Genomic DNA, 24,558 nt, shown 5'->3' on the forward strand with positions numbered 1-24,558 from the left:
AAGAAACTTTTTTATACTGTTTTAAAAATTTCCCCATTTCCCTCAGTACTTAATGAAACTTTTGCATGAGGTGCCATCAGAACTTCTGAGGGAATCATGGGATGGTTTGGGAGGGACCTTAAAGCCCATCTCATTGCATCCTCTGGACACATTCCCAAGGCCAGGGTGCTCAGGTGAGAGAACCCAAGGAAAAACTTGACCTGGTTTTTCCTAAATATTCCTTGTCTACTCAGGTAGAATTGATCCATGATAAATTATTAAATAAAAATCAGAAAATCTTCTGCAAGAAACTCAGGAATAATGAAAGCGTTTTGGACACACAAAGAACCAGTCCTAATACTTCTTGATCTTTTTTCCATTTTGCTAATGGATTAATCTTATGTTGTGTTCTTTATTTTACATCTCTTTTTCAGAGCAGGAGCAATGTTTTCTCTCTTTTTTTTTTTTTTTTTTTTTTTTTTTTCTGAATTGTCAGTTTAAAAGTATTGTAAAATGTTACATTGTGAAATGCATTAAAATTTAATAATAAGATTTAACTGTTATAAGGTTGAGGTGCAGTGCTGATGGCAAGGGTTGTTCTGAGGATGAAATTTTGTAACTGTGAAAATAGGGCAGTAAGATCTCTGAGATTTTCACTCTGGACCTTTACAGCATCTAAAAAAAAGTGTTTTTATTCAGGGCTGAGGAGCAAAAGCTTCTAAAACCTGGAGATGAAACTCTTGGTAGCAAACTTGGCTTAGTGATGCCTGAAGTCTGACTTCACCCACTGTGGTTTTTGGAGACAGAAGTGATCTGGATGTCTCTGTGGAGGAATTGCAGGTGGTCTTTTCTAGATTAATTTGGTATTTTACACTTTGGGGGATCCTTTTTGTCTGCCTTGAAGCAGCCCCTTCTCTCTGTAGTGCAGGAGTCTCCTTCCTTCACTACCTGGCTGCTTCTCACAAGAGTTTTGGTGGCTCCTGTTCTGATTATTTAGGTAATCCAATAGATTCTGGAAAAGATAGAACCCTTTTTAATCAGAATCTCTTCCCCAGGTTATTTTTTTCCCTGTCAGTCTACTCAATTAGGATTTAGCTTTTATATTTTTCAGATCCTGTACTTGGTGTATAACTCTAAAACTCCGTGGCCTGTCAGCTCCTGTTCTCTCATTTTATTCAGACAAAACAGTTCCTGTCCAGGCCTGGAGCTCAAGGACACCTCGCTGTCTCAGGTCCTGAAAAATATAAAATAAAAGTGAGTTAGAGGGGAGCAGACTGGGGGTAAAAAACTTCATTACCTAAAGCTGTAACTGGGGAATTAACCCCTGATACGTAAATGGACCAAACTTATAAAAGTGTGAAAAATTCGTGACCATGTGGTGTCCCTCAGGGGTCTGTCCTGGTCAGTATTTTAATTGAGGACATGGATGAGGGGGTTGAGTCTGTAATTTGTAAATCTGCAGATGGTCCCAAGCTGGGAGTGTGAAAGGTTTTAGCCAGGTGGGGTTGGTCTCGTTCTCCAGGCAGAACCAGAGCACAGAGTCTTAGACTGTGCCAGGGAAAATACAGGTTGGATATCAGAAAAAAGTTATTTATGGACAGGGTGATAAAGTACTGGAATGGTCTGCCCAGGGAGGTGGTGGAGTTGAGGTCTTAAGTTTTAGCTTTCATATTTTCCAGATTTTGTACTGCATTAGTGTAGAACTCTGAACTCCACACAAAGTGTCCCAAGTTCTCCTCCCAGCTCAGGCACACACAACAATCCTTGTCCAGCCCAGAACCAAGGACACGCTGCAGCTCCAGCCCCAAAAAGTGCAAACAGAGAAAATTGAGGAGAGAATCTGGGAGGGTGGGACTGCAGAGCCTGGAGCTGGGATTGGACAATAAACCCCTGATGGAAATGGAACAAAACTGATAAAAGTGTGAAACTCATTATCTGGGACTCCCATTTTTGGGCTCCATCTGGGGCCCGTCTTGGGCCTTGCACTGCCCAAGGTGAATCCTTTGAAGGCCTTTTAATAAATTTAACTCTAAAGCCTTTAAATAAAAATTAATAAATTTTATTCCTTTAACTCTGTCCAGCCTCTGTTCCAGGTACCCTCTCCAGGTCACCATCCTGGATGTGTTTAAATCAGACTGGGTGTGGCACTTGTGCCATGGCTGAGTTGAGGTGTTTGGCCGTGGGTTGCTCTCCATGATGCTGAAGTTCTGTTCCATGTTGGTGGAACCTGGAGCTGGAATTGGACAATGAACCTCAAGATGGAAATGGAAAAAAACTTATAAAAGTGTGAAAATAGTGACTCTGGGCCGCCATCTTGGCACCTTGCACTGACCAAGGTGAATCCTTTGAAGGCCTTTTAATAAATTTAAGAAGTTTTAAAAAGAATTAATAAATTTCATTCCTTTAACTCTGTCCAGCCTCTGTTCCAGGTACCTTCTCCAGGTCACCATCCTGGATGTGTTTAAATCAGACTGGGTGTGGCACTCGGTGCCATGGTTGAGTTGAGGTGTTTGGCCATGGGTTGCTCTCCATGCTGCTGCAGTTCTGCCCCAGTTGGTGATCTGGGGTGGTGATCTGGTTTGTGATGCTGCAGTTCTGCCCACATTGGTGATTTGGGGTTGGTGGTGCTGCAGTTCTGCCCCAGTGGGTGATCTGGGGTTGATCTGGTTGGTGGTGCTGCAGTTCTGCCCCAGTGGGTGATCTGGTTTGTGATGCTGCAGTTCTGCCCCAGTTGGTGATTTGGGTTGGTGATCTGGGGTTTGTGATGCTGCAGTTCTGCCCCAGTGGGTGATCTGGGGTTGGTGATCTGGGGTTGGTGGTGCTGCAGTTCTGCCCCAGTGGGTGATCTGGTTGCTGATCTGGGGTTGGTGGTGCTGCAGTTCTGCCCACAGTGGGTGATCTGGTTGGTGATCTGGGGTTGGTGGTGCTGCAGTTCTGCCCACATTGGTGATCTGGTTGGTGGTGCTGCAGTTCTGCCCACATTGGTGATCTGGTTGGTGGTGCTGCAGTTCTGCCCACATTGGTGATCTGGTTGGTGGTGCTGCAGTTCTGCCCCAGTTGGTGATCTGGGGTTGGTGATCTGGTTGGTGATGCTGCAGTTCTGCCCAATTGGTGATTTGGTTGGTGATCTGGTTTTTGGTGCTGCAGTTCTGCCCCAGTGGGTGATCTGGTGGTTGGTGATCTGGTTGGTGGTGCTGCAGTTCTGCCCCAGTGGGTGATCTGGTTGGTGATCTGGTTGGTGGTGCTGCAGTTCTGCCCACATTGGTGACCTGGGCCCTGCTCTGTCCCCGTGCAGGTCCCGGCCGCGCTCCTACAGCCGCAGCAGCGAGAGGAGCAGCCACAGGAGAACCCCCAGCGGCTCCCGGGAGCGCCGCCGGCGGGACAAGGACAAGGACAGAGCCAAGGACAAGGGCAAAGGGAAGGAGAGGGAGACTCATGGCTCCAAGGCTGGGTAAGTGAAACACCAAATTATGGAGCTGGAACAACAACAGCTCCGTGTCTTTTCACTCTTGTATTCATTTCCTTTTTTGCCTTGTGTTTTACTTAAACAAAGTGGGAATTGGAACAAAACCAGTCAACAGCTCAGTGTCTTTTCACTCTTGTGTTAATTTTCCTTTTTGCCTTAAGTTGTGTTTTATGTAAACTGAGTGGGAGTGATTCAGAATGTTTGAAGAGTGGGGGTTTTAGGGTTTTGCAGTTCTGCAGTGTGGCAGTATTTTGCATTTACTGATGGTTTGATTTTCAACCCTTTCCCCCCACTTGGTTTCAGATGGGTTAAAGAGCTTTCTGCAGTTTGTTAGTATAAACATTATTCCTTTGTAATAGCCATAATTCAGGGGAGAAATGAAGAATATTGGAAAGCATGAGAGCTTCTTCCTAGGAGAAGATGGATTTCACTGTTCTCACACACCTGCACCTCCTCCCAGTGGCAGAAGTTCCTCCTGGGCTTTGGTTGTGGCTCAAAAATGCAGTTTCAGCACAAGCCTTGAATGATGGGAACCTTTGAGAACCTGCTGGCAGTCCAGGTTCTGCTTGGAATAACTTAGATTGTTGATTACAGATTTCAGGAAAGGCAGTGTCATTTTTTACATTTTATGGAATTTATGTAATTCCCTCTGCTTTATACACCAGGCTCTTGTGCAGCCTTTCCTGGGCTGTTTGCCTTTTCCCTGTTGGTCTGATCCCTTCCAAAGAAGAAAACACTGAGGTGTCACTTCATGACCTTCCCTTGGGTGGATTCCCACTGAAAAAGTCTCCTGGGGAATTTCTAGAGCAGCATCTTCCACCCACATGTGAACTTCTGTTGGCTTCTGGAATTTTCCCCTTGTTCCCTGAGGCAGCAGGAAAATTCCTGGTTAAGCTGGATCCAGTTTGGGCTCTCCAAGCAGATTAATTTCTAGACCTAGAGTCTAGATCAGCCCTGAAAATCTCATTATTCAGCAGAGCCCTTCCAGAACCTCCAGCATCAGGGAATCTGTGACCTCAGTATTGGAGCAGATCCTTCCTCAAAGGCACCTCAAGGACCAGGTCTGGCTCCCAGTTTAAATTCATGGCTGTTTGGAATGTATTTATTCAAAATAGCTGCTTTGGAGCTGTAATGAAGATCAGCCTGAAGCCAGATTGTGGGAAGCTGCAACATAAATTCTCAGGTGCTGCTTGACTTTATAGTTTAACTTTGCATAAAAGGAGGTATTTCAGCTTGGCAGCACTGCAGCTTATCTGAGAGTTGTTGTATATTTGGGGCTTTACTGCTCCTCCAAAGCTCAGAATCAAAATGCTTTTTTTCACTAATTAAGCTGCAAATTTGTTTGTGGCTCCTAATGATGATTTTCTGTCCTTGGTTTTTGGGGTGTGTTTGTAGATGTGAGGGGGAAACATCTGTGCTTGGGGTTTTTTTGGGGGCAGCTTTAAATTCTTTCAAGGGAGATCTTGTCACAGTAAACGTCTGAAGAGAAATTTCAGAAGTGAAAAATTAAAATTATTAAAAAAAATATTATTCTGGGCATTGTCCTTTGGCATTCCTCGTTTCAGTGGTGATTCTCTAATGTTGAACACAGAATTTCTGGGTTGTTGAAGTACCAGCTGTTCATGAGATGGGCATGAAACAGCTCAACTCTTCTCTTATATCCTGAAATGTTTTAAGGGATGTTCCCCCTGTCCAACCATTATAGAGGGAAATTGTGGCAGGAGCTGCTTGGAATTTGGGCTGGGAGCTCCCAGGAGTTCCCTCCACTCCCAAATCCCACATTTAGACCAGCAGCATCTCCATTCAGCTGTGAGGGCTGCTACAGTACTACAATGTTTTTCCACTATTTTATTTTTTTTTTTAACTAATCATTAATCATTTAACTAAGCATTACATTCATCTTTTATTTATGCTTTTTGAAATTGGCTTGTTTTAAAACAACCTGCACACGTGTCTTCATTGACCTGGTTGGGTGTGCTGTTGAATTTTGATGTTTCAAGTCTTGATCAGCTTCAAAACATGCAAATTCTGTTGTTTTTCATAAGATTCCTTGTTCATTGTTAAATTGAGGGGGGAAAATCTGCTAAAAACTTGTTTGTTTTAAATAACTTCTCCTGGATTTTTTGGGTCTCATTATTATTTGTGTACTAGTTTTTTGGATTACTTCTAACTACTTGGATTACTTCTTACTAATTTTGGATTACTTCTCTAAGTGATTTTGACAATTTTTAATGGAATAAATTAAGAGCAGCTCCTCAGTTCAGAGAAAAGAAGTGGTGAACCATTAAAACCTGACCACTGGTTTAATTGCTGATCCTTAATAAGGTTATTGATACATTTGGGCATTAATGGTTTCACAGCTGCTTAAATACTTTGACAGATCCCAGAATCCTGGAATGGTTTGGGAAATACCTTAAATCTCTTCTCATTCCAGCTCCTGCTGGGCAGGGACACCTTCCACAGTGCCAGGGACCCAGGGGCAGCCACAGCTGCTCTGGAATTCTATTGCAAGCCTCCCCACCCTCCCAGGGAACAATTCCTTCCCCAGATCCCGTCTATCCCTGCCCCTGGCAGAGGGAATCCATCCCCTGAGTCCTGTCAGAGTTACAGAGCTCAGCAGTTTGTTGTTCAAACACAATCTCCACTTTCCACACCTCAGGTCTGTGAGGTTTCACTGAGGTCCCCCTGGCCAGGAGCCCTTTTCCAGTGGCATGTCCCCAAATCCCTTCAGCTGGATCCATGCCATGGATGGGATGTGGCTGTTTGATGGCTGTGGATGAAACTTCTGCCATTTGCAGAAAACATCAGCAGTAAAGTGGGAATATTGGACTTCCCTCAGTCAGACTCTCCTGGAGCTTGGCACACAATTATTTTTCCCTTCCTTCTCTTCCCCCCAGTGCAGTGGGGAGTCATTTCTGGTAATTGGCCCTGGTTTGCAGGGGGTGGTGGAGCTGTGTGGGGCAGAGCACCCCAGACCTGCTGGGGAGCTGTGCTGGATCAAAGGGGCCGTGTGGGAGCTGTGTCTGACACTGAGCTGGGTGTGCTGCTTGCATTAAACATTTATCACCCTCCCAGCCTGCCAGCAGGGAGCTCTGGGCTGGGCTGACACGTTTGCATGCAGAATTCATTGGGGAAGATGAGAGATCTCATTGCCTTTCACCAGTGGAAGTGTTTGACTGGGAGATTCCTCTGGAATCTGGAATATCCCACGTGTTACACCAGGAACTGAAGGCTTGGAAAAGCTGATTTTTGTCTCTCCAAGACCTTTTCCTCAAATTCTTACCTGACAAAACCCATTTCCCAAGGAGCAGAAACGTGCAAATTGATGTTCAGGGTGCCACGACACTTGTTTAATTTGCACTGCTCAGGTCTCAAATTCAGGAGTTCTCTTTGGTTATTTGAATTCTCTTTGGAGTTTATTTCAAAGAGGCTTATGAGGAAAATAGAAAGTACTTTGTGTTTAGCTTGTAGCTCAGGAGTCCAAAAGGAAAATATATTCATTTTGGAAGTTTTGATCCCAAATATAATAAATAAGGATTGCTACTGGGCTGGAGCCTTGCCTGCCATGGTTCAACCTTGATCATGTTCTTGTTGTTGAGTTTCAGCATCCTAGAGGAGGAAACATTTCCTGCTTCCAGAAAAATGGGGGCAGAGCCTGTCCTGCAGTAGAAATGGGCTGGTGGGAATTGCAGATTCTTAAACATTGAAAATCCTAGAAAAACTGGAGATCTTCTTTAAAATCTGTTTAAAATTAGCAACTGCATTTTGAGTGCTGAAACCAAACTACTCCATCCTGTGGTGGAAAGGAGTTTGGAGCTTATAGCAGAAATATCTTTTGTTAGAGGAAAAACCTTTTCCTTAATCCAAGAGGGTTTATTTTGTGTCTGAGGATTTAACAAGAGCTCCAGTTGTGCTGCTGAGAAGTGCTTTACTAAAGTTTAAAGATTCTTGGTTCCAGTGATTTCTCTTGGTTCTTGAAGAGCAGCTTCTAAATTTAATGACAGGTTGATCCCCTTTGTCCATCCTGGGATGCTCCAGTGGCTTCCAGGCACCTGCTGGGACTCCAGGTGGGTTTTCCAGGATCTTTAGGATGTGTTCTCATGGCAGGGGAGTCACTTATCCACAATAAAACCAAAAAGCCTCTTCTGTTGGTTAATTAATTAATTTATTACTTATTTTGCCTTCCCTTCTACCTCCAGAGTCCAAACAGGGGGTGATGGAGAAGTCACCTGGTGGTGTTGGTGAGTGTTGGGTGACCTCAGAGCAGTGAGTTTAACCCCTTGCCTGCCAGGCTCCTGGTGGAGAAGGAGCTGAGCAGGTTGGGGTGCCCAGGGAGGGATCCTGAGTGCCCAGGCAGGGGGATGGATGAGGAGCCCCCAGCTCTGCTGGCAGGCAGCAGGAAGCAGCTGAGAGGCCAAACAAGGACAGTTTCCTGCCAGTAAGTCAGCCAAAGGCTAATGGGAAGCAGAGGAAGGTTTTCCTGAAAAGGACTGAGACCTCCATGTGCCCAGAGCAGCTTGAGGGTCACTTGCCTTTGACCGAGATTTGTTGCTATTGTTGTCTGAGCTGTGTTGGCCTTGTTTTTCTTTTTGTTTGCTAAAAATCCCCTTTTAGGACTCAAAAGACTGGCCATTTATTTAATAGGCAGCAGCATATGGGATGATTTCTTTTCCTTTCACTCCCAGACAGCTGGAAAAGCCAGCGTGGATGGGACACGTGTGTAAGCTGTGGAGCAAAACTGTGCAGGAGGTGCTGGGGAGCCACTGGCTCTGGGAAATAAATAGGTTTTAGTTCAGAGCAACCATTTAATTGTCATTCATTAAGTACTTTCAGTGCCAAGTACAAAAATCTGAGTGTTGTGTTTGAATTCTGTAGCTCAGACTGTCAGTTAGTGATGCCTGTCAAATGAGCTTCCCTGCTAAATTCATGGGCTATGTTGAGGGAATTATATTTCTCCCTATTTCCAGAAATAGGTTTTGGAATGCATTTGAAGGCAGTATCTTCAAAGACACACATTCTTTTAAGCTGTTTAAAATTTTCCAAACTATCTGCTCCTTAAAACTGCCAGCCACCACGATTGTCCCTTTATAACTATATAATTTGCATTATCCTGGCTTTTTAGTGGAATCATTCCTTGAGCAGGGAGTGATCCTGCTGGAAGAAGGTTTTGTTTGCCCTCATGTCCAAACACACACAGGCTCTGAATGTAAACATGGAGTTTTGGGTTGGTTTTTGTTTTTTTTTTTTTTTTTTCCCTGGGACACCTTGTGCTGGGAGAGCAGCTGACTATTGTTTTAATGGCCTGCCTTAATCTGGGCAGGAGGAATCCAAAGTGAATGATCCCGAGCTGTGCAAATCCAGTTAGTGTGAGCTGTAATCTCTTTAGTGGCTTTGAGGAGCTGGAGTGGCACCCAGACACCCTGCAGATACTGAGCAGCAGAGATACAGTAATCACCTCACCCTGCACCCTGCTCCTGCATCCTGCAACTAAAACCACCAGGGAAAACCCAGCCCAAAGAGCAAACTGCTCCTCAGACAGGTCACAAACAGCCCATGGAAAAGATAATGCTGTGGTGAAGTGAACCTGGAATTCACACTACAATATCAAACTCGCTGTTGCACTTCGTATTTTGGATTTTCTGGAATGAGCTTACCTGCTATGGAGATTAGAAACCATCCTTGGCTTTGGTTAGAATGGGAAGGAGAATCTTTGTTTGGACGAGGCATTTCTAATCCTGGTCTAATTTTGGACCTTTCTGTTGTTTGGTGTTATAAAATAACGTGACAAACTTAAATAATCTGAATTGTTGATCAGCGACAGGACACGAGGGAATCTTTTAAATGGAGAGAAGAGGGATGTGGATTGGATATTGGGAAGGAATTCCTGGCTGGGATGGAATTCCCAGAGCAGCTGTGGCTGCCCCTGGATCCCTGGCAGTGTCCAGGTTGGACATTGGGGCTGGAGCCCCTGGGGCAGTGGGAGATGTCCCTGTGCCCATGGCAGGGTGGCACTGGGTGGTTTTAAGGTCCCTTCCAGCCCAAATCTCTCTGTGATTCCATGATTTACTTCCAGGCTCTGGTTCTGTGCAAAGCAGGATGTTCCTACAACCCTACAATAACCTGTGCTTCTTGTCCTGCTTCCACACCCTTTCATTGGAGAAAATTTCCATTGAGCAGGGAAAGTTCTTGGATCTTCTGTGGAGAAGAGGAAAATCCAAATTTTCCAACCCCAATTTTCCATTCTGAGAACTTCTGGGTGGTTCCCATCAGAGATTTCCAGGTGCAGAGGGTGCTCTTGACCTTCATGTCCTTCTCTGTTCATTGAGAATCCCTGATCCCTTCTTGGCATCAAACACCTTCAGTTCCCCAGCAGAACCCATCAGCCCATGGCTTGTGACAGTAATTCAGCATCCTCTTGGCTTTATTCCCTCTTTTCCATGGATTATGGCAACCTGATGTGTTGTACTTTTTCTGGGGGAAAAAATCTAGGAATGACTTCCACTCCAGCCATCAATTTTTACATTATTGGCAGTGTAAAAACCAACATCTTTAAATATCCATGACAGATGGGGCTGGGAAATGCTTTGGGAGACTTCCAGGGGAGGAATGGGGAGACCCAGAGGGAACATCTTGGATTCTCCTGGATCCTGCTCCCAGCAGCTGAAGTTCTTGTAATACAAGGCCCATTTAATGGTGAATTATGTTGGGAATGGAATTATGACTGCAGTGGAAGCAGCAGGATCAGTCCATTCTCTCCAGATGGATTAAGGAATTGATCAGGAACGTCTGCCTGGGCTGCTCAGGTCAGAATCTTTTGAGCTTAATGGGATCATGCTGTGGCCAAGAGGGAAAAGGGGTTTCCATTGATTCCTGTCAGGTGGGCATTGCTTGTGCTTTGGAGAGTATCAGGGAAATACAGACAGTGCATTTCTGGGGAGTGTTCAGCACAGGAGTGAGAAACCTTCATGTGCCTGCCTCTGCCATCTCCATTTTCCTTTGTATTTCCTCCTTTGCTCTGCCTTTATTTCCTGACCATGCTGATCAGGGTTTAAAAAAAACCTGGGTGAAGGTTTGGATCATGTTGCACTGGGATTTTCTGCTGGGAGTTAATTTACAGGTCCCCTGTGAGTCAGGAGCACGAAGATGGAAGAGAAGGAAAGGGTTTATGTGGAGTGGGAGCCACTAAATCTGATTTAAAGGGTCTCAGTGTGTTTTTTATTGAGGAGGACAAAAGATTAAAGTCCATCAATTAATTTATTTTTAAAAAAACCAATCAAGTTTTGGGCCCCAGAGCTTGTTGGAAACTCCTTCCATGAGCTTTAAAGGAAATTTTAATAATTTTGCTGCTTTTCTCTTTTTTTGAACATTCAGGCTACAATAACTCAGTAAATTGATAATAGATAATTAAGTCTTGATGTTGTAGGCTTGAAATGTTACATGCTGTAGGTTTTAGCTATAATTTTTGAAAATTTTACTCTGCACTGTAAAATATTCTGACTCATGGAAGTGCCTTCTCATATTGCTACAGGAGAGAAATTTTCTCCTGACAAAGTTTCCCAGGTTCTGAAATATTTATTTGCTCCAAGCTCCAATGTCCAGCCTGGCCTTGGATGCATCCAGGAGCAGACACAGCTTCTCTGGGAATTCCTAATTCCCAACATCCCATCCATCCCTGCCCTCTCTCCATGTGGAGCCATTCCCTGTGTCCTGTCCCTCCATCCTTGTCCCCAAATCCCTCTCCAGCTCTCCTGTTGCCCCCTGGGGCTCTGCAGAGGGCTCTGAGCTCTCCCTGGATCCTTCCCTTCTCCATGGTTGGTTGGTTCTCTTCCTGCTCTGCAAGTTTTGGAGCAAATTTTGTGGTGGCACCAGAGGAGCAGGCAGGGACTGATCCCAGGAAATTCCCCCTGCCCAGAGAGGCTCCCAGGGAAAATTCCACTCCCTTCCCAGACTTCTGCTCCATCCTGCTGGAGCAGGGAGGTGCCCCAGGTGAGCTCTGGGCTCCCCCCCAGCCTTGCCCCTCCTGAGCCCAGGATGGAGCAGAAATCTGGGAAGAGCTGCAGTGATTCCTCCAAGGGAAGTGAAGGATGTGCAGGGATTGCACTGGAGCTGCTGGGAGCATTGCTGCTCACCACAACTTATGCAAAATTTTAAAAAAAGATTCCCCTTCAGTGCTTTTCACAGCTCTGTCCAAATGGTTTTTTTAGCAATTCTGAAGATTTTACTGGTCTTGGATGAATGATCCTTCCAGTAAGAGCCAGCACTTCTCTTCTGCTCCAAAACACCTTCCCATGGAGAGAGTAAGTGGTGAAATCCCTTTTCCAGCCAGGCTGGGAAGGGCCATTTTGGGAAGTCAGGATCCAGTTTCAGTGTGACACTTTCCACCCATGATCCCAGTGACACTCCTGGCTGCCAGCAGAAATCCAGGGCTCAGTTTTCCAGGCTGCCTTCCCCTGCTCTGCCTTTAATCTCAGGCTGTGTTTATGTAATGCAATAGAAATGTTGCTAACGTGATTATACTTTTCTATCTTATTAGCTCCAATACTGAGCACAATAAAATGGAAAACTGTTTAAATGTTATGTTTAAGTGCTTGAGATAAGAGTTCTTGTAAATGAAATGTGATTACATTTCTGTAATAGATCTTCTCTGTCTGCTCGGACTTTGTTGAGCAATGTAATTCTTTTGGGATTGCTTTTTCTAAGTTTGATTTCTTTTTTTTGTTTTCCTTTTAAATTTTGGTAGAAACAGCCATGTAAAATGTTACACACCAGCAGACAATGCAGAGAAAAGACAAGGTTTCCTGTGTGAGGCACAAAACCACCTCTCCATAGTTTCTCTTTGTGATAACCAATTTGAATTAAACATAATTCCCCAACATCACCTTGAATTTCCATCTGTGTAACCCCCGTGTTCTTAAGGGTTTTGCATTTACCTAATGCTCTGGGCTATTTGTGGATGGCAAACTGTGACTATCTCCAAACTGGAGGTGATATGAATAACAATTGTTGGCTGATCTTCCCCCTGTATCTCCCTGCATAACCTGCAGCCTGCAGAGGCTGAGGAAGTGGCAGATAGCTTTTGTCATCCCTTATCCAGGCTGTACACTTGTAAGGAAGAGCAGGGATAATCACCTAAATCTAATTAGGGGTTAAAAGAGGCCATGACTGTGATGTGGCAGTGAGACACCTTACTGTAGCAATCCTGTTTGCATTAGAAAAATAAGGTTGTCATATTGATTATTCAAATGAGCTTCTGTTGGCCATGGCTCAATGGCTGAGGCAGCTGAAGCACTGGAAGGTCCCAGCTTTGGAGCTTGTATTATGTGATGTCTTGTTTGCTAATTTAAGGCTTTAGAACTGAGGCTGAGGGAGTTTTCATGGTGAGAATTAAGGGTTTAAGTGACCACTGGAAAATGAAGTTGGGTGATGGTTGTGATTGCTCAAAGCCATTCAGTGAAGGCCAATGAATCTGCTTCTCATCTTTTATGGAAAAATCAGTGTTGGAGTTAACAGATCTTGTTTGTGCATTAATTGATGTTTAGTTCAAAGTCAAACTGAGCTGAAAAGAATAAAGTAATTGCATTCAGATCAATTCCACGTCCAAGAGATAGTGAATTCCCCTGGCTCTGGCTTTGGGGGCTGTGTTTTAATTTTTAAAAAAAATATTTATCTGGTGCTGGGCTATTACAGCTTCTCAAATATTTCTCAGCACTTGGATTTTTGTCATTCCCAGTCAGGTCTGTGACATCCTGCAAGTGCAGAAGATGTTTCAGGATGTGCTGATTTCAGCCTTCCTCATTACCTCATGACAGAAATGCCAGATATAGAATGGGAAAAACTGTTTAAAAAATTATCTTTAGCCCTTTTGTAGTACACCAAGTCCCACATGCTTTGCTGTGCTGTATGTACAAAACTGGACATTTTACTGCTGCTTTTACCATTGGTTTGTGCAGCTTCTGTCATTGCAGATTGACAAGGAAAAGCCCACCTTGAATCCAGAGATGAAGCAGAGTTTGCAAATTTTACAGTGCAAAATTTCAAATAGTTGAAATGATTTTACCTGTACTTTGAGCATTGTTGACTCCAGCTGTTGGCTGGGCTGGATTTCTGCTGCTGGGCCAAAAAAAAAAAAAAAATTACATGTAGAGACAACTGAAGTATTTTATCCTCTTGTACACAGGTGCAAAGTTTTCAACTTTATTTTTAAATTTCTTCACTTGATTCTTCCAATTTCTTCCATTCTCTGTGTTTGGTACTGGTGTAAAAGTTTCTCACCCAAATGCTGAGCTGGCTGTTGAAGCCACGATGACCAGAGGAAGGGGATTTTTTAAAAATATATCTATTTTATATATTATTTATTTACATTACCAGAACATCCTGACCAGTTTGAAGGGCCTGAGAGTTTTCAGAAAACATTGATTAACTCTGCAATAAGTTGAGCAGTGCCTTGTGCTGCCCTGCCTTTGTGTGAGAGCTCAGGCCTGAGCTTTGTGCTGTCTTTGCTTGCTTGGAACAGTTCCAGTTCCACTTTCTGGGGACCCCCCTTGGTGGCACTTCTCTGCAAGACACAATAATTTTATATATTGAAATTGCAGCTTTCAGCCCAGACTGAAAATGGGGGGAAAGCCAATATGTGAGGCTTCTTTTTTCCAACAGTAGCAAGGTGCTGTTTGTGCAGGTCAGTCTCTCATTTTGCACGTTCATTCTAAATTATGAAATTATTCATTGAATTTATGAAATTTTTTATTTTCTCTTAATCCCTTTCAGCCACAAGTATTCCAATGTTCCCTGTCACATTCTTCCACCAGCAGTTAGCAAAAAATTCAGATTGTTCTGATTGACATCAGTGAGATTGGATGCATTTCTTACAGAGAGGGAAATAAGACAAATATGAAGAGTGGTGTGATAGAGGGAAATCCTGAATCCTGGGAGCATCACAGGCAGAATTTCTACTATGGGGTTTTGGCTGCTCCTCCTTTCAGAAATGATAAAAACTCAATTCACACACGAGCTCAGCTGACTCTGGGCTGGCTGAGGTCACCACCCTGAAATCTGAGGTAAAAATAAATATTTGGATCTGGACCAGCTGCACTTGGGGCTTGGCTTAGAGCAGCAGTTTGCAGTGCTCAGGAATGGTTCCCTCTGATTTTTGGAGATCTTTTCCAACCTCAGGGGGTCTGTGAGAGCCAGGGGAGGTTCAGGTTGGACTTGGGGAGAATTTATTCCCTGGAGGGTTGGTTAAGCACTGGCAGGGGATTGTTGGATCCCAGAAACTTGGAATTTTTGAATTTCTCTGCTTTCTGGCACTGACCCCCAGGAGAACACTGCTTTTGACCTGGGGTCTTGGAGAAGCTTCCAGATTTGAGTGATGGAGTTAAAATCATGGATATGTAGTTAAATAGAAGTGTGTGATTTCACATGGTGAAGGCTTTTTGGAATTTGAAGGTTTTATAATATAATAATAGTTATGGGACAAGATGGAAGATTTGGGTGTTGTCTCCTTCTGTCTTCTTCTCCATGATTTCAGGTGGTTTTTGGTTGGACAGTCAGTGCTGCACTGCAGGTCACAGATATTTGGTTATTGGGTTAAAAGTATAAATAATACAGGTGTTAATTCTCTATTTAGCTTTAACAGACCTTGTACCCAGCTAAATTCAGCTCCATTTTGCTCACCTTTAGCTGGTAGCTGCAAATGTTGCAGAACTCTCTGTACTTCAGATAAAATTAATAAACAACCAATCCCAAACATGAGAAAATTCATTTTCTTTGTGTTTTTAATCCTGACTCTGAGTGCAGACAGAGAAAATGAAGACAAGCCACTAATGAAGTGATGCACGTTTACAGGGTGGAGTCACCAGCCCAGGAGTGATCCAAAAATTGGATCTTACATTTCCTAATCTAATCTAATTGTGGGGTTTGGTCAAAGGCTGGACTTGATAATCTTTGATAATCCTGGAGGTCTTTTCCAGCCTCACTTATTTCTATGTGTAAATATATCTTTTTAATAGAATATTTCACTTCACCTCCAAGATTTGCAGGTACAACAGGAAGTATTGGTTTTAACCATCAATCTCCAAATTCCTTAAGATCCAAGTTTTCTTGGAGCCTGCCATGTTTATGGTGCTCAATTCCTTCAGGAATCTCTTCACTCTGTACCAAAAAACAACATTTGGAGGAAATCTTGGCTGTAGAACGAGACATGTCTTATATTTTTGTCTTTTTCTGGCCTCATTTTGGTGGTAAATCAATAATGTGCAACACTAATTATTTTGATTTCATTGGAGAAACTCCAGAACACAAAAAATATTTCTGGGAGATGTGTGGGGAAGGTGTCCCTGCCTGTGTGTGTGAGGTGGATTTTGAGCTCCCTTCCAACCCAAACCATGGTCTGGACATTCCCTGGGTTTGTTCCATCCTGCAGAGCCCTTCCTGCCCTGGACACTTCCTCTGGGAAGTGCCAAAGCAAACAGATGGTGCTGGTTTTTCTGGCAGAGAAAGGGTAAAAACAGATTATTAAAGACAAGAGAAAGAAATGAGCAAGAGCACTGTGGTGTGGGAAGAAGTTTAGATTTAATAATTCTGGAAAAGTGGAGCCTGAAGGAGTTCTGTGTAACTCAAGGAGCACAAAGAGCTCAGCCAGCTTTGCTTGGTGGTTTGGGGTTTTGTTTTTTTTTTTTTTTTTAGGCTGTCAGATTTTCTACCAGAAATGCAAACTGTGATTTAGGGGAGCTTGCAGAACTTTGCTTGTTCTCACCAGGCTGTGTTGGGCACCAAACTCTGTGTTTGCTGCCCTGTTGTGTCTGAATCCTGGGAAAACCAAGGTGGGAATTTATGGGATCCCTTTAGTGATCCCAGCCCATCTCCTCTCCTCCATCAGCTCCAATTAGCTGGGTTTGATCTGATTTTTTTCCCTCTATTGTTTTTATTAATTTCAAAGCACTTCCAGGTTATTTCTATCACTGTCTCTTAGGCTTGGGTTTGGTCAGATGTGTTTGAGACATGCAATCAGTTTGTGGTTTTATTTAATTTTGATGAAATATTATTTCTTCCTCTTTATATGTGGCCAAGGAACTTGAGGAATTCCCCCTCAGCTTGAACAACTTCAGCTCTCCCTTTAAAAAATTTTATAAATTTGTCTTGCAGCACAGCCCAGCATGGAAGTTGTTAGAAGATAAAATTTCCTTCCTTACTGGAAGTGAGGCTGGGCTGCTTGGAATGACCATCTTGGAGAAACCAAGAGGATTCCAAAGGTTTTCCTTGGGGCTACATCAAACTGAGATTAAAAACCAAAAAAAATTGCAAAGGAAAGCCTGAAACTCAAATCTCTTCTTACCAAAAAAGGTGAGGTAGTTGAGGAGATGAAATATTCTCAGATCAGTAGATTTGCTCTGGAATAGGGAAATTTTTATTTTGTGTAGGGGTGAAAATCTGTCTGACCCACCTGAGACATTCTGAGATATCAGCCCAGGCTGGGTGGAGAAAAGGAGAGGAATTAAACCAAAGTCTGGGTCAAACCAAACTGGATTTTTATCCCCTCCCAGCAGGAATACCTAGAAAAGCACAAGGTTTCAGGGTGCTAAAATTGGGTCACATGCAGCCCCAGGTGCTGGAATTTCAGCAAATTTGGGGAATTTTTGGGGCTCAGCTGAACCTGACCATGGTTCCCAAAGGGCTGCACTCCTCTCCAGGGATTTTGGAAACCTTTTTTCAGATTTTGGATGCAAGGATAATGCTGGTCCTTCTCCTGAGCTGTGGAAATGAGTTGGTTGTTGGTTCATTGCATTTTTTAATCAATTGTTTATTTTTCAGCAGTGTTGGTGCCATCCTGCTGCTGGCTCAAGGGGAAGGGAGCACATCCCAAATTTCTCCTGGGCTTTTTGGGACTTTATTCATTTTCCTTAAGGTCCTGACCTGCTGTTTGAAATCTCACTTTTTCTTAATTTCTGTTTTAAGTGCAACATCTTGTGCTCTCTCAAAGTCAAAAATTTTAATTGTGTGAACTTTTAATTAAAATTTTTGTTTTAGATTCTTTTTTTTTTTGGGAAGGAGAGGCAGTAGAGCACCAAAACCAGCTGTACCCTGGTACTTCATAGACAGAGGCATTTAGGGTTTGTTAAAGTATTATTTTAATTGTAAGAACATATCTGTGTTTGGAAGCTTTGAAGAACAAAAATAAATCTGTAACTTGTAGTGGTTAGATTTTTCATAAAAGTCTGAATAGAAAGCAGCAATTTGCATGAGGAAGTTGTCTGACTTCTAGTGATGAGCTAGAAAAACAATCAAAAATCTGAGCTCTGCAAATAGAATAAAAGTGATGGCTGAGGTGGGTCCCTGGGTTTGAGGAGAGGGATTTTTACTGATTAATAAAGTAAATTAAATATATGTACAGCTCTGCATTGGTTATAGGTTGGATAAGCTGAGCTCAGTTCAGATATTAAATATAAATTTAGCTTTGTTCTCTGAACTGAGATCTGTGGGGATTAAAGAAAGAAGGAAAAAAATGGGGAAAAAAAAAGACTTAATTTGTTTCTAAAACTTTGTAGAATCCTTGAGGTTGGAAAAGATCTCCCAGATCATCAATGCCAACCTTTAAATACAAATATGCAGTAATAGAAAGAGATCTGTGCAATGGAACCAAGGCTGTGTCTTGTAATGTGAATTTTAAGCACTGAGCAAAAGCTTGAAGAGTTTTATTCACAGGTCTTAGTGGAAAGTGGGGTTGCCAGCAGATAAGTTTAAAATATTTAATAAACTTCTACAAGATTTTCTCCTCTTGGGAAGAAATGATGGCACAGAGTCTTAGAAAAGAATTCCAAATAATGAATTTACATAAACTGGAGGTTGCCTTGTTTCCTAGGCAGAGAGCCTTTAATTGGTAACTTTATTTTTACTGAATATTTAATGAGCAACTGGCAAATGTTTCTCTCAGCACAATTTCCACGAGCATTTCCTATTTTTGAGCAGTTTATAATGAATTTAGAGATGGAGCCATTCACACCTGATGGTGTTTCAGTGTGGTGTGAAGTATTTACCAAAGATTATTGCAGAACTTGTTTAATGAGCACAGATAGTTTAAAAAAAAAACAACAAAAAAACCCAAACTAAACAGGCTTGAGGTTTCCTTGTGGGATTTTTTTTTTTATCACCAGACTGAGGGCCTGAAGGAATAGAGGAAGTGAATGGACACCAATGTATCCAAATATCTCATTTTGCCTAAAAGCAAGTGCCGGCAGATAAATGCCCATAAAGGGATTTCTTTCTTAAGCCCCATGGATTTTTTTTTTTTTTTTTTTTTTTCTTTCCCCTGCAACTTTTTGTGTGAGTTTGAAATGAAAACCATTCATCCAGTGCCCCAAAGAAGGGCCTTATTGAATGGAATAACAGTGTAATGTAGCATTGAAGGCAGGATTGAAAGTGATTATCTTGTTAACTCTTGACAGTTACCGCCAGCTTGAAATAGAACTGGCAGCCTTGATTTGCAAATGAATTAAAGCTTTTTCATTTGGTGCCAGGATCATCTTTTTATATTCTGATATGACAGATGCTATGTTCCATGCTTTTGTTTCTCCTCACTCTCCTACTTGCAAATAAAAAACAAAAGATTATGATAGCGATTTTATTTGCATCTTTTCTCTAGGAGTTGATTCTTTGTCTGGAAGTTTTTAATCTTATATTTTTTTTTTTTCAACTGTTTGTTTAAAGAATAGTATTGTTCCCCCAGAATAAAATTTCATTAGGTTAAGTACAGTAGTAATTGGGTGAATGAGGGGGATTTAGAAGCTTTCAGCAAATGGAAAATTGATTGTACTCAAATTGTTTCAGCGCTTAGAACACTGAAATTTCCTCCTGACTTCCACTTGCATTTCATATTCCTCAGCAGCACGGGCAGAGGAGAAGCTCAGGTCTCAGATATTTCTGCTGCTGGCCCAGGGTGTGATCAGTGCTGCTGTGTTGATATTCTGCAGCCATCCCAGCACAGATGGGGAGGTGTTGGGTATGATAATTACTCTGCTCTCCTTCTATGTTCCTCATTAACCTGTAACACTCTCTACCAGTCCAGGGAGTTTTTCCCAGAGTTGTGCTTCCCAGCACTGCAACTTGCTGGCCTTTGTTTAATATTCAGCCCAGCCTTGTGGGCATTTCCAGTGCTGGGCTGGCTGCTGCTTTTGGGATCTGGTTTGTACCTGCAGCCTAATTAGCAACCTTCACTCCTGTCCATGGTGGAAATAATTTCCTCCACTTTCACCTACAGGATGTGTTTTAATTGAATATCTACTAAATAATATTACAGAGAAGGTAAACCAGGCCAAAGTTGTGTGATTTGTTGGGGGCTGGTTAACAGAGACATTCCTGATGTTTGATTGCTGGCAGTGCAGACAGGGAGGAACGAGGTTTTGCTGCTTGTGAAGGGAACAGGAGGAGAAATCCCACCCAAAAACAGGGAAAAAAACCCAACCAAGCCCAACCCCAAGGACTTGCAGGTGATGGAATCTCCAGGAACCTTGGAATTGCCAGGCTGAGCTGAGGAGGGGCTTTGAGGCAACCAGGGCAGAGGAATCAGAACATTTATGGGATTTCCATACCTGATCTGAGTCCCCCATGTGACAAAACCTGGAGATTTTGGGTGTTATTTTATCTCTTATAATTTATGAGATTTCCATACCTGATCTGAGTCCTCCATGAGACAAAACCTGGAGATTTTGGGTGTTATTTTATCTCTTATAATTTATGGGATTTCCATACCTGATCCAAGTCCCCCATGTGACAAAACCTGGAGATTTTGGGTGTTATTTTATCTCTTGTGGTTTATGGGATTTCCATACCTGACCTGAAGCCTCCATGAGACAAAACCTGGAGATTTTGGGTGTTATTTTCATATCTTGTGGTCATTTTTGTCTCTTGTATTTTATGGGATTTTCATTCCTGGTCTGAATCCTCCATGAAACAAAACCAGGAGATTTTGGGTGTTATTTTTACCTCTTCTGGTTATTTTTCTCTTTTGTTACTTACGAGATTTCCATACCTGACCTTGAAGCCTGCATGGAACCAAACCAGATTTTGGGTGGTTATTTTCCTGTCTTGTGATAATTTTTGTCTCTTGTAATTTCTGAGATTTTCATACCTAACCTGAACTCTCCATGAAACAAAACCTGGAGATTTTGGGTGGTTATTTTCATATCTTGTGGTTATTTTTATCTCTTGTAATTTATGGAACTTTCATACCTGACCTGAAGCCTCCATGGAACAAAACCAAAAGATTTTGGTAGGGTTTTTTTCTCTCCTGTAATTTGTGGGATTTTCATACCTGACCTGAAGCCTCCATGGAACCAAACCAGGAGATTTTGGGTGTTTTGTCTCTTGTTTACCTGAGAAATGCATGCAAAGAAATGCAATATTTTTGTAGGGTCTGTTTGAAAATCCTGCTTTTATCAACACTGTATTTTGGGGTTTTCCCTCTCTGTTTAGTTTCAGCATTGATATTGAATAAAATCTTGGATTTTACTCTCTGAGCCAGGGTTATTACATATTTCCCTCTCTTGAATATTTGATAAGGTCTCTTGGGTACTGGTTTTCCTTCTTTCTAGGATAACAACTTATGGAAATTGTTTCACCTCGTGTCCTGTTTAAAGTCCCTGGTTTTAGCATGATTCAATTTGGTTTGAATTATTTTCCACTGAGTTCTTGGCAGTTCCAAGTTATTCCAGTGTTTGTGTGTTGGGTTACTTTGAAATTTATCAATAATTGGCCAAACTTCTTATTGGTTTTTCCTGAGATAAATTATCTGAATGATTGGGAGTGAGGGATCCACTGGGTTTGGAATCTTTCCACTCCAGGATCAGCTCCAGATCTTACAAAGCTGATACTTGGTAAGAACAAAACAACATTGCACACTTTAAAGGAAAAAAAAAAAAAAAAAAAAAAAAAAAAAAAAAAAAATATATATATATATATATATATAAAATGGGTGTTTTTCCTCTCAGGGTGTGGGATTCCCAATCCATTTGCTCTTCTTGATGAGTTTGTTGTGCAGGAAAGTTTGGAAAGAGCAGCAAAAAATGATAAAATGACAAAAAAAAGTTCAGCAATGTCTCATCTTGGGATATCCTGAGGTAGAAATAAAGTGGTGGGATCACATGGAAACATAATTTTCTCATCAGGAACTCTGCACCCTCCAGGGGCCCTTTGACCTGAATTATGCTGTAATGTCCATAAATATATAATAATAAATAATAATAAATATATAAGTAACCCATAGGATTATCCTGCAGCCTATGTCTTGTAACCCAAAATTTGTGGCAAAGACAATTATTAGCTATTAATTAACTGTGTATTAGTTCTACAGTTCTTGGAACTGCTATAAATTCACTAGAAAATACATGTTGTGTGAATCTGAAGCTGTTTTTAATACCTAAATGGGAATTTTGAGGATAGTTAAATTTTTCAGCTCCCTTGATTAATGATGACTTTGATACAGGGAGTATTTTTAGGACCATGAATATGTTCCAGGTTAAAATCATGATTTCAGCAAGTCTTAGGGAATACTTTTAATTTAATTTACTGGCAAAGGAAGTCACACCAGCTCAGTTAGTTACTGTGGATTTAAGTAATCCCAAACCTGGCAAAACATGGAGAATCCCAGACTGGTTTGGGTTGGAAGGGACCTTAAAGCTCCTCCAGTTCCATGGAAATTCCTTGATTGAATTCCCAGCTTCTTCCTACAGGTCCTTCATGACCAGGATTCAAATGGAGCTGGAATTTTTTCCCCTGGCATCTTGGATGAGCCTGAGTGTGATATTTACTTTAAATATATGCATGTCAAGAAGTGTTTTACTGCAAATCCTTGACTGTAGTGGGGAAAAATTCTGAATTTTCTCTGATAGAAAAAAAAAAAGGAAATCTCAGGAATAAAGTCAAACTTGCCTAATGAACCAAAGAAATTAAGGGTGCTGCACTGGAGATGGTGTGAAAAGCAAAAATACTGAACTGTGGGGTATGAAATGGAGTAAAACATAATTACCTGGCAATTCATACAAATTAATACAGATTTATGGTTTCTTTTATGTTGTGAGCATTGGAATGTTGGGTGTGCACAAAGCTGCTCCTGGCTTTTATTTGTGGTTTTTTAATGGTTTAAAATTCTGCAGGCACTCAGGGCTGTGTGGGAGGCTGAGCTGTGGCCATTGGTGTGACTTTGTCTAAAACAACATATTAAATATCAATGGGAGTCTTATTTATATAATTTGATACAAATACCATAATTAAAATACGTGATTATTTTACATAATTATGCAAACACAACCAATTTGATAATACAATTTCCAGTATGTATTTAAAATACATAATTATTAGCTATACTTCTATAAATACAATTATGTAATGTAATGTATTGCATTGTATATATAATGTAATCCAGACTAGGCTACAGAATATAATTGTATGAGATCTCTAATATAATCTATTGCTTAACTAAAAGATAAAACCCTGCCATAGGCTGGCTGATTGATGCCCAGCAGCCTGGGGCTGGGAAGAGGTTTTCATTGGAAGTGACAGGTGCCCCAAGGTTTATTTAGGACAAGCTCAGCCTTGTCCTGCTTAGTTTGATAATGTTTTCCTTATGGATGTTGCAGCACTGCATTTCCTGTGTTGGGGCCTTGTGTTACACCAATATTCCTGTCTGGGCTGCCTCAACTACAAATTGGCTGAACAGCCCGTGACACTTTTTCAATATTATTACATTAAACCAAGTGGATTTTGATTGATAACCTAATATTCAACTAATGCAAAACATCAATCATGGCAAGTATATTAATTATTTAATATTGCAGCCTAATTCAGGAATCGATGTGCTGCAGGAGGGGAAGGGAAACTCGCTGTTCCCAGAAGGTTTGAGCCAGGGGATGATTAAAAAACAGCCCCACCAAACCCTGCTCTGCTCCCTGTGTTGGTTCGATACAAATCTTTATTCATTTGCCAATAATCTCCTCACATTTTCCACTTCAGGACCTTTTTTATCAGTTTTGAGGCCTGTAATTGAATTAAGGCTGCTTTCAGCACAGGCTGGGCTGAGGTGCACAAATATTGATGGCAGGGACAGGGGGCTCCTCCCAGCCCTGCCCTGCATCCTCTCCCAGAGCATCCCTTCAAATGGCAGGGAGCACCTCCAGAAGGGATCCTGGAACCAGGGAGTGCCTTGGGCTGGAAGGGAGATTAAATCCCACCCATCCCACCTGTCCTGGCTTGAAGGACAGGTCTCTGCCAGTAAAGGCAGGAGCTTCTCTGTGAAATGGAGAATGTAAACCCCCTCCCTCCAAATTATTATAATTGTGACATTAAGGGGCTCTCAGGCAAAGAGATGGGAATTAGGAATAACAGTTCTTTACTAGGAACATTAAAATAGCAATGCAGTATTACACAGAACAATCCCAGCCCTGCCAGAGTCAGAATCCAAGCTGACACCCGTCAGTCAGTCAGGGTGTTGGCACAGTCCCATTCAATGGTGGCTGCATCCTCCTGCAGGGGCAGATGTGGTTCAGCTGGAGCAGTGCTCCTGGAGAAGGTGCAGTTTCCTCTGAAGCTCCAGGGATGATGTGCAAAGGTCTGGCTTTCCTCTGGAATCCAGTGGGAAGAAGGTTCCTTGGTGTCCCAAATGTCAGTTTTTATCTGGGTAGGAAAGGCTTGGCTCCTCCCCTGGCTGGAGCATCTCCCAGTGGGATGATGGAATTTTATCAGTCATGCCCTGGGACTCAGTGGCCATGAACAGGAGATATCTCCTGGAGGGAGGATGGGCTGTGGGAAGATAAAGATGATTGCCCAGCTGGGTTAAAGATGGCCCATGAGCAGATAATGTGTGCCAGGAGATCAGGGGCACTGCCCCACTGGGTTAACAGATGGGGACAGAATTCACATTTCTGATCACACCCTGCATTGCAGCCCAAGACACCTGGGCACAGGGACACCTCCAGCCTGGCCTTGGACACTTCCAGGGATCCAGGGGCAGCTTCTCAGGGAATTCCATCCCAGTCAGAAATTCCTTCCCAACATCCCATCCATCCCTTCCCTCCTCCATTCCCTGTGTCCTGTCCCTCCATCCCTGTCCCCAGTCCCTCCCCAGCTCT

The 24,558-nt window shown here is 42.4% G+C and overlaps 2 protein-coding genes across 2 annotated transcripts in view; both read left to right on the forward strand.

Moving 5' to 3' along the window:
* GFM1 (G elongation factor mitochondrial 1) overlaps positions 1 to 24,558 on the forward strand; it is a 151,698-nt gene that overhangs the window by 31,669 nt on the left and 95,471 nt on the right. The gene's annotated exons all lie outside the window — the stretch shown is intronic.
* Positions 1 to 24,558, forward strand: part of RSRC1 (arginine and serine rich coiled-coil 1) — a 103,491-nt gene that overhangs the window by 24,752 nt on the left and 54,181 nt on the right. The window contains exon 5 of the mRNA XM_056499134.1: positions 3,275 to 3,430. Within this exon, the coding sequence (XP_056355109.1) occupies positions 3,275 to 3,430 (156 nt within the window). The remainder of the gene's footprint in view (positions 1 to 3,274; positions 3,431 to 24,558) is intronic.

Source organism: Oenanthe melanoleuca, chromosome 9, assembly GCF_029582105.1.
Source record: "Oenanthe melanoleuca isolate GR-GAL-2019-014 chromosome 9, OMel1.0, whole genome shotgun sequence".
Classification (NCBI taxonomy): Eukaryota; Metazoa; Chordata; class Aves; order Passeriformes; family Muscicapidae; genus Oenanthe; species Oenanthe melanoleuca.